Source organism: Monodelphis domestica, chromosome 3, assembly GCF_027887165.1.
Source record: "Monodelphis domestica isolate mMonDom1 chromosome 3, mMonDom1.pri, whole genome shotgun sequence".
In the NCBI taxonomy this organism is placed as follows: domain Eukaryota; kingdom Metazoa; phylum Chordata; class Mammalia; order Didelphimorphia; family Didelphidae; genus Monodelphis; species Monodelphis domestica.
Genome location: NC_077229.1, coordinates 259,278,058 through 259,292,301, shown reverse-complemented (window position 1 = coordinate 259,292,301; position 14,244 = coordinate 259,278,058). Strand labels below are relative to the sequence as shown.

Genomic DNA, 14,244 nt, shown 5'->3' with positions numbered 1-14,244 from the left:
AGACATTTGGCAGGTATTATACCAAGTGGCGGGGGGGGGGGGGGTGCCAAGAAAGGCCAAAAAATAGTCCCCAGTCAAATGGTGGAGACAACATGCAAAAAAGCATGGTGAGCAAGATATAATCAGTATAAACAGGAGATAACATCAGAAGGATGGCTCTAATCTTAAGGGGGAACCAGATTTGTTTTCATGACCTATAAATAAATTTGTTTTGTTCTTTCATTATTGAGAGCCACCTACAGAGAGCTGGGGACCACACATTGGGCCAGGTTAATTACGTTTGATTCAATAAACGTTTATTATTCTCCTACTCTGTGCCAGGCTAAGTGCTTTTAGATAGTGAAGTCCCCTGGAATATCTAAGTTTAGTCTAATGATAAAAACTATGGCTGTTAAACAGGCTACCCATGAGGTATGAATTAACTATCATTTGTGAAATTCATTCATATTCAATAAAATTAACTAAGTGCCTACTCTACACAAGTCCCTGGGGATACAATGATTAAAAAATAGCATATTTCTTGCCTTCCAAGAATTTACATTCTCCTGGGGATCTGACACGAACCCAGGTAAGGAGTTATACAAGGAAGGTAAAAGGGAGCCAAAGGAGGAATCCAGACAAAATGCTATAGAAAATTTGAGGAGGGAGAGAAGACTTTTTTGCCTGCGAAGATGACGGGAGGCCTTAGAGTGGAGGTGGTGAGCCTTCAAGGAAGAAAAGGACATTCCCCACCATGGGGCAGCTGGCCAAACAGCTCAGAGACAGGAAACAGAGTGTCTGATTTGAGGAACGGCTAATGGTCTAGTTTGGCCAGAATGTGAAGCGCACAGAGGGGAGTAATGTGAATAACATTGCAACAGGAGGTGGGAACCAGATGACGAAGGACCTTCAGTCGGGCCCTTTCTCAGGGGTGATAGAGTCATGGATAGTTTTTGAGCAGAGAAATGACCTGATTAGACATTAAAAAGATAATTTTGGCAGCAATGGAAAGGATAGATTGGATAGAAGAATCCCTGTGATTTACTTTCCCAGCTGCAGTTTTGTCTTTGTATGTGTATTTTTTTTATTAGATGTACATTACTTATATTTTCTTGGCCAAAAAATGTGTGTGTGTGTGTGTGTGTGTGAATTTATTTTACTTTTAAAAACTTTATTTAATTGATTAATTAAGAAAAAATTTCCAGGGATACATGATTCATCTTCTTTCCTTCCCTTCCTCCCACCCCCCTCCCATAGCCAGTGCTCAATTGATCAAGACCTAGTTCCATATTATTGATATTTGCACTAGGGTGATCATTTAGAGTCTACATGGGGTGTGTGTGTGTTATAAAAGCAATTAAACTGAAGGCATTGCAGCTGAAGCTTTCCATTTAATAATAGTAGTTCACATTTACATAGTACTTTGAGGTTTACAAAACATTTTAAAATGCTTCCCTCATTAGTGACTATCTGATCAGTTTTTCAGAGTCCCCTTTTGTGGAACACAACTTTCCTATTTTAGAAAGCCTTTGTGTGTGTGTGCGTAAATCAAAAGAGGTGCACGTTCTTGGGATTTATAGTTTATAATTTATAATTACCAAGTAATTATGCCCAGTGAAACTCTTAAGATGGAAAGGTAGGGGTATGCTTCCTGTCGTCAGGTACATTGAAACAGTATGAGATATTCTGTACGTGTTAGAAAATAGCTTGTTTTAGTCGTTTTTAATTCTGTCTGATTCCTTACGACCCTATTTGGGGTTTTCTTGGCAGAAATACTGCCCTTTTCTAGCTCATTTACCATGGAGGAGTCCAAGGCAACCAGGGTCGAGTGACTTACCCCTTAGAAAATATCTGAGGCCATATTTGAATTTGGGAAGATGAGTCTTCCTCATGCCAGGCTGGCACTCGATCCCCTGTGCCACCTAGCTGCCCCATGAAGTGTAGTCAGTGCCAGAAGAGTGTGACAGAAGTAGGTAGTTTCTTTTAACGTTTCACTGGTCCGTGGGGAAGAAGGGCACTCTCAGTGTGGGGAAGTGCTGATGAGCTGGTGGGGGAAGGAGATGGAAGGTGGAGAAGGAGAATCCACTGCCAGGGCATGCCATTTGGGGCCATGAGCAGGGCTGGGCTGGATGGATGCAATAGTTATGAGTCATGAGGGAGGGGCTCAAACTGACATACACCAGGGAGGTTTAGAGTCTAAGAAAGCAGGTCAGAGATGGAATTTAGAGGTGTAAGGCCTGGTATGAAGCAACAACAAGGTCTACAAGCATGGATTAATGGGATTCCAATTCAGCCAATAAATGAAGAAACATGTGGGGAATGGGATCTGAACTAGGAGAACTAGAAATAGCATTTCAAAATCTTGAGGGGGCAAGTAGGTTCACAGAACAGCTCCTAGCATGAGTTAGGATCCTATAAAGATTAGTGCCTGGGCCAAAGGGATAGGCCTCTGGTAAGTTCTTGAAATTCTAATACTTGAGAAGTAAGGTAAAATAAAAAAAGAACTGGGCGGAAAGCAAGGAGAGAATCTGTTGATCATTGGGAAAATGTAAAAAAAAAATGTAAAAAAAAAGATGTGGAGGCAATTCTTCTTGTGAAGCCTTCCAGAACTTTATAGAATGGCCCCAACATGCATCACCTTGCTGTGAATTTCCCCAAACTCATCTAGCCCTCAGATGATAGACACAGGGTCTATCCCTGGACCTGTGCTCAGAGTCAGCTTAGTAGACTTTCAATAACAACCTCAATAAATGTTCAGAGAACTTGTGCTCCTTTGGCGTTTTCTTCAAGAATAAAGAATCACACATCAGGGAGGGGACCTTTGAATAGAGAAGTCTTTCCTATGAAACAAGAAAGAGTAGGTGGTCATGTATGGATATTACCCAGGAAAAAATGAGGAAGGAAGAAAGAAAATGCCCAGTGTCATCATTTCTTGAGGATCCTACATGTTATGCTATTAATTCATAATTCAGCATGTACAGAAGTATTATCCATAGGCTGGGGAACAGAGATAACAGCGTTCTTCAGGTGTTATTAGTTTTGAATTTTTTCATAACAGCACATTAGGTAGGTCATTTTGCCATTTTTGCTGTTGTCATGACAAAATTTTAATAGTACCAACACATCAACCTTTCGTGTGTGTGTGTGTGTGTGTGTGTGTGTGTGTGTGTACTTCTCAGTAATGTTTTATTATATTCCCCTCCTTACCAATTACTTGTAGAAACAAATTTTAATGTTTTCTGATATTTAGTGATCCAAATTTTCTCCCTTCCTTCCCCACTCCCCAAGATGACAAATAATCTGATATAATCAACCTTCCTTGTGAACCAAATTTACTATGTTATTGGAGTTTTTTCTTTTATAAAATCCATGGTTTTATTATTTTTTCAAGAGCTGAAAAGTATTGTATTATACCCAGAATAGATGTACAATCCATAAAAATTATAAAAATAAGTTGCTAAATTTTTTTAAACAGGCCAGTATATTTGTGTGGAAGGCCTAAGATTTTTTTTCAGAGTAACACTTGACCTCAATTGTCCTTTTTTCTTCTCAGGGGTTTCCTCTAGCAACCAGAGTCCTGCTGAGGAGTAGAGTGGGTTTGTTTGAAACAGTGATTTCCAGGACTAACCTAGTGGTGTTGATTCTTAATTCCAGTGCTTCTTTCATGACTAAAACTGTGCCTTGTGGAAATGAACTTCATAAGTTTCTCATCTGGGATACAGCTGGTCAGGAACGTGTAAGTACCAGTCCCTATAAGTTTCTTAGTCACTGTTTTTTGTTTTTCAGAGACATTTTTCTTTCATTCTTTTTTTTTTTGAGGTAAATATCAAAAGACATTTTTAGAGAATAATGTCATTTAGTAGCTCATCTCATCATCAATCAGGGGAAAAACACTAAAAATAAAAAAACACCATATGCTGTGTTATCTGTGTTTTGAATATTAAATTGTGATATTTGCTAGAGGTGGAGAGGAAAAACCTGGGTAAACAAAACACACAGAGATAGACATTTTACATCTACCCACCCTGCCTCTAGCCCACAGGGCATCTTAAACCAAAAAGACAGTGTGGTGTCATAAAATAAGCTCTGGATTTGAAGTCAGAAGTCTAATCTGTCTGCCATGTTAAACATGTTACCTTGGTCCAATCTGCTAATCTCTCTGAGTGTTAGGTTCATTTATAAAATGGGGGAAATAGTCATAAACTTCTTTCACAAGCTTAGTTGGAGGATCAAATAAGATATTATATGTGAAACTCTTTGTAATTATGAAATGCTACATAAGTGAGTGAGGCAGTCAATAAACATTTATTTGGTGCCTACTCTGTGCCAAAGTCATCCACTTCATCATGGGCCATTGCCAGTCTTCCTGACTTTTATTCTGCCATAGGACTTTGATGACTCTGGAAGAGAGAGTCAGGCTGATGACTGTGCAACTCTACCTCACTTAAATCCAATTCATGCAAGAGTTAAAACATTGCCTATGCTGTCATGAGTCCTCTTTGAAAATGAAGGATGAACAACAACTCTGTGCCTGGCAGTAGAGATTAAAAAAAGAGACATGGGTAGCTCAGTGGATTGAGAGTCAGGCCTAGAGATGGGAGGTCCTGGGTTCAAATCTGGTCTCAGACACTTCCCAGCTGTGACCCTGGGCAAGTCACTTAATTCCCATTGCCTAGCCCTTACCACTCTTCAGCCTTGGAGCCAATATTGACTCCAAGATAGAAGGTAAGGGTTTAAAAAAATAAAAATAAAAAGAGACAAAAGGCAGTATCTGTCCTCAAGGAGTTCACGATAGAATAAATGTAACGTGTTTTAAAAAAAAATACTTAAGAATCTGTGAGTTTTACCTGCTGCCTCTTCCTCTACTGATGCAAATCCTTGGACCTTTACAGCTTAGGAGTTGGTCCTGAAGAGTTGCTGCGGCCAGAAGTTCATCACTCTGAGGTTAACCTGATGATGAGACTTTCCAAATTTAGACTGTTCCTTTACAGTGGAGACATAGTCCTTCACCAGATTTATATTAAAATACTTTTTATGTTGTTAGAACCTTTTAGAGTTTATACTCCACTGATATAATCTTTGAGAAACCAGTGTCACCTTGATATCCAGACACTCCATTAGTGGAGTGGTTTTTATTATAATAGGAAAATTGACCTTCTCTCCCTTCTTTTGTGTGAGTTACCTTGGAAGTGCTAAGAATAAAATGATCAGTAGCAAAAAAAGCAAAAGAAGGGGGAGGGATGACAAATTCATAAACTGGACCACCAGTCATTGAACAATGATGTTGATTTGTGTAAGTTTAATTTTGGGTGAGCTATGTTTCAGACTAAATTTCCTAATTTCTAGATATCAGGATATTTTAAAAAAGATATTCTTTTATTTTAAAAAAAGCCTTTCCTTCTATCTTATATATATATATATATATATATACACACATATATATATGATCTTATATATATATATATATAATATATAGGATCAATCCTATATATTGGTTCTAAGACAAGAGACCAGTAAGGGCTAGGCAGTTGGGGTTAAGTGACTTCTGGGAGGGTCACATAGCTAGAATGTATTTGAGGCCAGATTTGAACCCAATATTTCCTGACTCCAAGGCTAGCTCTCTATTGTAATGGGTAAAATTATGGTTGGACTGAATATTTAAGAGTATGGTCGCCAGGAGTTAATTTCTTAATTCTAAATTAATTAATCAAATCAGAATGACTTTTATGGTAGTTTATTTACAGATAGAGTGAAAGTAAGGAGAGAGAGAGAGAGAGAGATAATTACTCCAGCCTTGTCTGAACCAGGCAGGGCTTCAGAGGCCCTAGCAAAGGGGGCTCTTAAAGAAGGCTTCTAGCCATGAGGTGTCCTCCAAGACGAGGGGCATCTCTGGAGGCTAGTGCCTCCAGAAAAGCCAAGGAAAGAGAGTCAGCTTTTTTCCACTCAACCAGATGTCAGTCCAGAGGGAAGCAGTCTGAGGTCTCAAGCCCAAGTTCCTCCAAGGCCAAGTTCAAAGGGGAAGACACTCCTCACAGGAAGTTACTGCCATATTTAAAGATAGTTATTTGCGTTACTTCCTGTGCCTTTGGTCCACTTTTATGTGGACCAATGGTGGCTTTTACTTTGCTTTGGACTGCCCAAGAGGCAGTCAGTTGTTTTTGATTTGTCATTTTCTGGCACATGTGGGTCATAGACCTTCCCCCCTTTCCCCCACTTAAGGATTCAGTTGGGGTATATACATTCCTGGTGGCTAAAATCTAAAGAATAAATAGGGGAGAGTTAATCCCATCTTCACACTATCCAGAAGCCCCTTTTATTTAAAAAAATTATTAGATCTGCTTTCCATCCTACAATTCCTAATCACATATGTGTGGAAAAAGACTGGTGGGATCCATTAAATCTTAGTAAAACTCAGCAAATCCTATTTCTCATCCTTATGAGCTTTGTGATCCTGGCCAAGTTACTTAATCTTCCTTATCTGTGAAATGGGGATAATAATGCTTTCCCTTAAAGGGCTATTATGAGGAAAGTGTTTTATAAGCTTTAAAAGTGCCATATTAACATGGGTTATTTCTTGCTGCTACATTATTATTATACATAATAAATGTCATTTTCCTGAAAATCCAGGGACACATATAAGCACTTTCTGGGACAACTTTCTTTATTTTTTTCTTTTTCTCTCTTTATGCCTTTTTTTTTCTTTTGAGATAAGATCTCTCTATGTCACCTAGGCTGAAGGCATAACAGTTACTCACAGTTCTGGTTCTGATCACTACAGAAGCTCTCACTTAACCTGTTTCCAACCTAGTCTGGTTGGTTTCTCTTTAGGAGACGTGGTAATCAATATATTACAGACAGTTTATTGGCTTTAACCCTTCTGCAGCTCAAAACTCCTGAAATCAATCAATCTAGTAGTCTCAGGCCCAGTTCCTGAGGAGCAAAGATTGCAAGTGTGCTTCAGAATATCTGGCCAAATTTGTTATTATTTTAAAAATACATATTTATTATTAATTTAAACCAATAGCAATATAATTAAACTTAAATTATATCATGCTCTTGAAAAAACAAAACTGATTTTATTTTTAAAATATTTAACAAGCATTTATTTTCTCTTTTCTTATTCCATCCCCCATTGAACAACAACAACAATAATAATAGTAAAAAAAATATGACAAATGAACAGATCAGAAAAGCAAATTACCACATTAAAAAAAATCCTACCTTTTGCCTTAGAATTGATAATAATTCTAAGATAGAAGAGTGCTAAGGGCTAGGCAGCTGAGGTTAAGTGACTTGTCCAGGGTCACATAGCTAGGAAGTGCCTGAAATCAGATCCAGGATCTCCCCTTTCTATCTACTATGCTGCCTGTTTCCAAATTACCACATTTACTATGTCCAAAAAACATCATTCCATATTTTAAGTCCATCCTCTCATATAGGAGATGGAGGTAATATGCCTCAGTTTTAGTCCTCTGGAATCATAATTTGTCATTCTAGTGGTCAGAGTTCTGAGGCCTTTCAAAGTTGTTTTTCTTTATGATGCCATTGTATAACTTGTTCTTCTAGTTCTTACTTCACTATTTTTCATTTCATACCGCTATTTCTAGTTTATGCTGAAGCTGTTAATTTAATGATTTCTTATAATTCAATAATATTCCATTTCATTCATATTATTTAGCCATTCTTCAATAAATGGGCACCCCTCCTACTTTTCCAGTTTTTATTTTTTGTTGCTATGAAAAGAGCTGCTGGGGCCCATTGGTAGCACAGCAGATAGAGCACCAGGCCCAGAGATGGGAGGTCCTGGGTTCAAATATGACCTCAGCCACTTCTTAACTGTGTGACCCCTGGGCAAGTCATTTAGTCCAGATTGCCTCTTCCTTACTGCTCTTCTGCATTAGAATAGATTCTTAGTAAGATTCTAAGTCAAAAGGTAAGGTGTTTTTTTTTTTTAAGAGCTACTATAAATATTTTTGTATATATATAGAATCTCTCCTTTTTTCTTTAGTCTCTTTGGTATATAAATCTAATAGTGGTATATTTGGGTCAATAGTAGAGGCAGATTAGTGACTTTGGGGGCACATTTCCAAATAATTGCATATATTTTTATAGCACTTTACAGTTTGCAAAATACTTTTCTCGCGACAACCCTGGGAGATACTTAAGTATTATTATCATCATCATTTTACCATATGAGGAAACTGAAGCTTGAATAAGGTCAGAGAGTTTACAGATTTCAAAGCTAGGATATGAACTCAAATATTCCAATTCCAAATACAGGAGCATAGGTATTTGACTTGCACAGAGAGAAGAATGTTGATTTAATTTTTCACCAAAGTAAAATCTGTTTGAACTTGAGTATTTCATGTCTGCTTGTTTATTTTGTGACAGTTTTTAAGAGTTGGTTTATTTTGATGAAATTTGTCACTAAGCTGACAAAAATTGGTACCCTGTTATAGATTTGCTATAGAATTCATTAGCTTGAGGCAAAATGGTGGCAGATGAAAGTTTCCAAATGAGCTATATTTGCCAGTTTTAAAAATATTTTATTTTTGTCCTCAATCATGTGTAAAAACAATTTTTAACACACTCTTCAAAAAATTGAGTTCCAAATTCTTTTCCTCCTTTCTCTGATCTATTAATTTCTCCACAGCAACAATTAAATTATCATTAAGCTTGGAAGAGGGCTTGCCTTGTTTTAGTCTCAAGTCTCTCCAGCAATAAAAGTTCCTCAATCTTTTTGGCGGCTTGTTGACTGCCTTAATTGTGCTTGTAATGAAGTGGCCTAATGCTTAATCTAAAAATAAATTTCCTGCTTTAGTCCATATCCATTGCTGTTTGTTCATTCGCACTAATTAATGAAAGATCTCAGTTCTTTTTAGCATCCTTTTATGTCTTTGTAATTATTTGCCATGCCATTTTATGGCTCTAGATTGTACATAGCCACCGTGATTTGTACTAACTTCCTTAGAGCCATTTTTCTAATAGGATAGGCCTAGACTTTCATTTCCTCCTTCTCCCCCCCCCCCCCTTTTTAATTTAGAATATTTTTCTGTGGTTACATGATTCATGATCCCCGCACCACCTCCCGGAGCTGACAAGCAATTCCACTGGGTTATATATGTATCATTGTTCAAAACCTATTTCCATGTTATTCATATTTGCAATATAGTGATTTCTAATAGCAATACCATAATCACATCCCCATTGAACCACTTGAGCAAGTTCTTCTGTGTTTCTGCTCCCACAGTTCTTTCTCTGTATGTGGATAGTGTTCTTTCTCATAAGTTCCTCTAGACTGTTCTGGATCATTGCATTGCTGCTAGTAGAGAAGTCCATTACATTTGATTGCTCTACAGTGTATCAGTCTCTGTGTACAGTGTTCTCCTGGTTCTGCTCCTCTCACTCTGCATCACTTCCTGGAGGTTGTTCCAGTTCTCATGGAATTCCTCCAGTTCATTATTCCTTTGAGCACAATAGTATTCCATCACCAATATATACGATTAATTTGTTCAACCATTCCCCAATTGAAGGGCATCCCCTCATGTTCCAATTTTTTTTTTTTTTGCTACCACAAAGAACACAGCTATGAATATTCTTGTACATGTCTTTTTCCTTATTTATCTCTTTGGGGTACCCAAACCCAGCAGTAATGTCTGGGTCAACAGGTGGGCAGTCTTTAGCACTGTTTGGGCATAGTTCCAAATTGCCCTCTTGAATGGTTGGACCAATTCACAACTCCATCAGTAATATATTAGTGTCCCAATTTTGCCACATCCCCTCCAGCATTCACCACTTTCCATTGTTGCCACATTGACCAGTCGGCTAGGTGTGAGGTGGTACTTCAGAGTTGTTTTTATTTGCATCTCTCTAATCAGGCCATCTCCTTCTTCTGTAAATGAAGAATAACAATTCTTAAATCAGTTCATTGCACATAGAAGGCCATAAATAATACTGAGTGATTCACAGGATTATAGCACTAGAGTTGGAAGAGACTTTGGAAATCACTTAGTCCAACCTCTTTATTTTACATATTTGGAAACCAATTTTACAGGTGAATCTTAATTGTCCAAGGTTGTATAAGTAGTAATTTGAGAGCTGAGTTTGAAATCTAGACCTTCTGTCTACAACTCCAACTCTTTTCTAATAGCAAGTGGATCATTGTAATTACTATACTCTTATTCTTATTTTTATTTTCCAGTAATTTCTAGAATAGTTCTCTATTACATTTAATGTATATTTCCATATATTCCAGAAGAGCCTTAGTTCTACCCTATAAATATAAAGCTTGGTCATGGGTTTTATGTATTACCCACCATTCTCAGAAACATTTTATATAATATGTATTTATATATATACATATATATACACACATATTTCTATATAGAATTAAATGTGTATATCTTTATTTAGTTAAAAGCTATACCTTGTTCAAATATGAAAAATATCATCTTTTTCAGCTCTTTCATTTTCCAAAGGAAACCTGAGACCCAATGAACCAAACACATTGCCCAAGGCCACACAGTCCAGTTAGTGGTAGAGCTAAAATTTGAACCTAGATCTCCAGAATCCAAAGTCAGTATGTTTCTTAAACTTTTTAACCTTCCTCAACTGTTTAAGTTCTGACTTCTTCACTGGAAATAATAAAACCAGACTGAATTATGTTAGTAATGTTTAAAACAGCTAGATCCACCCTAAGCATTACTAATATGGCTCTACCTTGGCTTTCCAGCCTTGATTTGAAATGACCAGATATATTTTTCACACAGGGAAGTTGACAATAGCATTTTAATATTGAAAATAAAAACCTTTCTGCCATTCTGAAATTCCCTGAAGCTGTATGCTTCTCACTTCATCGTACATGCCATTGTACCGTTAAAATGCCTCTGGAATTAAACAGGTTGGCGCCTGCTACCAGAAGTATCCCTTTATGCTTTTCTAGGATGTCTGTTGTCTCACAGTCAGAATATCCAGCCAGAAATGTGATGTCAGTCTAATGATAAAAATGTCAACTAATAGAAAAACCAAGGGTGAAACAGTGTCTGTATATGCTCTTTTAATGTCACCTTCTCCTTTTGATGAGCTACTATTTGACAATTAAAGAAATATCTTAAAAGGACACACAATCTAATGATGTTGAACAGAATGAAACTGTTCTAGTAGAAACCCAAGAATCATCTTTATTTTGTAAAATTTTTTATTAATATATATTTTTAAAATTCTTACTATAGACTGGGAGGGTTTTACTTTCATTTTTCTGTTTCAGCTTCTATTGGGGAACCTTCAAAACTATATTCATCAGAGCAAATTGTTATATATATTCTTTAAGTATTTATTCATTTCTAAAAGTAATAAATAAGGTTTTTTCCCCTTGGTTGCTTTAGATTACTTGCCGTCTTTTCACCTTTTATTGTTGCCAACTACAGATCCAGACAATTACCAGATATAGGGTTAAGTGATGGGAGGCAGAGTCCTTTGTGCATAGATGGCCTTTAGAAATCCCACTTTTGGGACAACTGGGTAGCTCAGTGGATTGAAAGCCAGGCCTAGAGATGGGAGGTCCTAGATTCAAATCTGGCCTCAGACACTTCCCAGCTGTGTGACCCTGGGCAAGTCACTTAACCCCCATTTTACCACTCTTCTGCCTTGGAACCAATACACAGTATTGATTCCAAATGGAAGGTGAGGGTTTAAAAAAAAAATAGAAATCCCAATTTCTCCTTCTCAGTCAAAAAACTCAACTTAAATCAGGCCTGGTACAAAGAAAGCATTTTTCTTCTGGTTCTTCTGTGTTAAGATTCATTCCAAACATCTAGGGAATGAAATGAATATGGCATTACAGGGGTTGCTCTCTGCTTTTAAAAAATATTTAATTATTTTATAATCCCCCCCCCCAATTTGTTCCTTCTTCCCTGTAAATATTCATATTTGATTTGAATATTGAGAGAGACTGATTTGGAGAGAATTTTGGCTTGTATTTTTTTTTCTATACATGATCTTACCTTAGTACTAGCTTCAACTATTATTGCCTCTCTTCTAATACCTTAAGGTATTAGATAATAGATTAGATAATAGATAATACCTTCTCATACTTTAAGGGCCAATTTTTTCCCCCAATCTACATCTTGGTTTCTGTATTTGTCCAAATGCTTTATTTTCCTTCACTCTTGTTCTGTCCACCCAATACAAATTTCCCAAGTACCAAGGGTCACTTGAGAGCAGAGAGAAACAGCCTCCATCTGTAAAGGGAATGATTGATTTTTGCAAGGCTTTTCAATTTGCTTTCAGTTCCCTTGAAGGGAGAAGATGCATTCTGCTAGTGGGCTAGAGACCAGATAAAATGTTGGGTGCTTGTGGTTGTGTTCTATCTTTACCCAGTCTGGCAGAGAGAGACTTTCTTTCCTCAACATCCTAGAACCTTAAAGCTTTGGTTTCTTGAGTAATCTTTTCCTGATGCACACCAGTGAGGTTAGTAATAACATCTACTTTCATCCTTCCTGGATAATCTGTCCTGGGGCTTTCTGAGCTGCTGTGGTTGGCAATTGCATTAACCATAAATGCTATTGTCAGCACTTGTACTTCATTCCCTATCAGCATGGAGAATACTAAGTACTTACCTCTTTAACCTTTGGATTGTGTGGAGCCAGTGAGTTTTCTTTCATCTCCCTGAGATTTATTGGTGGATGGGAAATACAGCTTGAGTTCAGAATTGTGCCCCATTCCCCCTCCCTTCCTCCTTCCCCTTCCAAAAAAAAAAATCATTTTTGAAGAGAGACTTAAGTCTTTAAATGCTGAAACATAACCACTTTAGCTATCTTCTGAATTCATAAAAAAACCACAAACAGAGAAGAACTGGAATTTCTGTTGGTATTTGCAAGTCACCAGAGTGAGCCATTGATAAGCAGAAAAAATTACTTTAAACGTTATTAGATTAAAAACTGATAGATTTGTGACTTCTGGCATTTTCTCTCAAGCTAAAATATTTTTAGAGGAAGGACTTGTCTTCAAAATAGTATAATTTGCAGGTGATTAAAGGTTTTTCATCAATTTCTTCTTACTTGTGGTCTAATGGGAAATAGGTGTCTCAGTGGATTGAGATAAGTATAAAGATGGGAGGTCCTGGGTTCAAATATGACCTCAGATATTTTCTAGCTGGGTGACCCTGAGCAAGTCACACCCCACATTGCCTAGCCCTTACCCTTTCTTACCTCTCTCTGGCCTTAGAGAAGGTAAAGGTTAAAAAAAAATAGAGTAGTCTAGAGTCTAGTCTTTTACTCTTCACTGACACCATCCAAAGTCTGGAGAAATTTGGAATTAAGGTATATGAGGACCTCTCACACAAGGTGCTTGAAAGAACATAGAACCTATTATTAACCTTAAATGAATTCTTTTCTCCTTTCTCTTTTGCCTGCTCTTTAGCCATTGACTGATAAGTAGAACAAGGCTGGCTAATTTAACTCCAACAAACAAGACACACACACTTACTGCTGCTATTGTTCCTAGGTTTCTGCCAGAAAGGAACTACTCCACCCTTCTCTGCCTAATGTTCCAGGCCTGCCAGTCTCAAGACGAATAATACAAAAGCTGTTTTGATAAGAATTTCAGAGTCCTACACCCTCTAAAGGGGCAAAAGCTATGAGGCAAAGGGAGGACCAGAATTGAGGGAAATTCATCAATTTGTGCTCCCACTTCTCAGGAAAATAAGCTATGGGCATTGGGAAAAGATGAAGCCAGTAAGATATTGAGAATCTAAAAGAAAAAAAAATAACCCTTCAAAATTAGCTATAGACTGTGCTACTGGATCTGAATTAGGAGCGAGTGATAGTGGGTGTGGGAATTGTTGACTTTGTTATTTTTATCAAACGAATATCTTTTCCCCCCTTTATTGTTTGTTGTTGTTCATCTTTTATTATCTTTTTAATTCAAAGATATTTTATTTTCCTAGTTATATGTAATAATAATTTTCAACATACATTTTCTAAAATTATAAGATCCAAATCATCTCTTTCCTTCCCCCCACTTGGAGATGGTCTGCAATTTGATCTAAGCCATACATATATTTTCACGCAAAAATCACTTCTATAATGGTCATTGTTGTAAGAACACACTCCTATAAAACCCAAACTCCAAAATAAAACCAAAAATATATTGATATGAAAGGCTGTATGCTTTGATCCCCACCCACCCAACAGTTCTTTCTCTGGAGGTAGGTAACATTCCCTGTCAGACATCTCTCAGGACTGTCCCAGATCAGTGCATTGCTGA

The 14,244-nt window shown here is 37.3% G+C and overlaps 1 protein-coding gene across 3 annotated transcripts in view; it reads left to right on the top strand.

The window, feature by feature from the left end:
• Positions 1–14,244, top strand: part of RAB31 (RAB31, member RAS oncogene family) — a 261,556-nt gene that overhangs the window by 180,868 nt on the left and 66,444 nt on the right. For all 3 annotated transcript variants that reach the window (XM_007487716.3, XM_007487713.3, XM_056823652.1), the window contains one exon: positions 3,634–3,715. In XM_007487716.3, the coding sequence (XP_007487778.1) occupies positions 3,634–3,715 (82 nt within the window). The remainder of the gene's footprint in view (positions 1–3,633; positions 3,716–14,244) is intronic.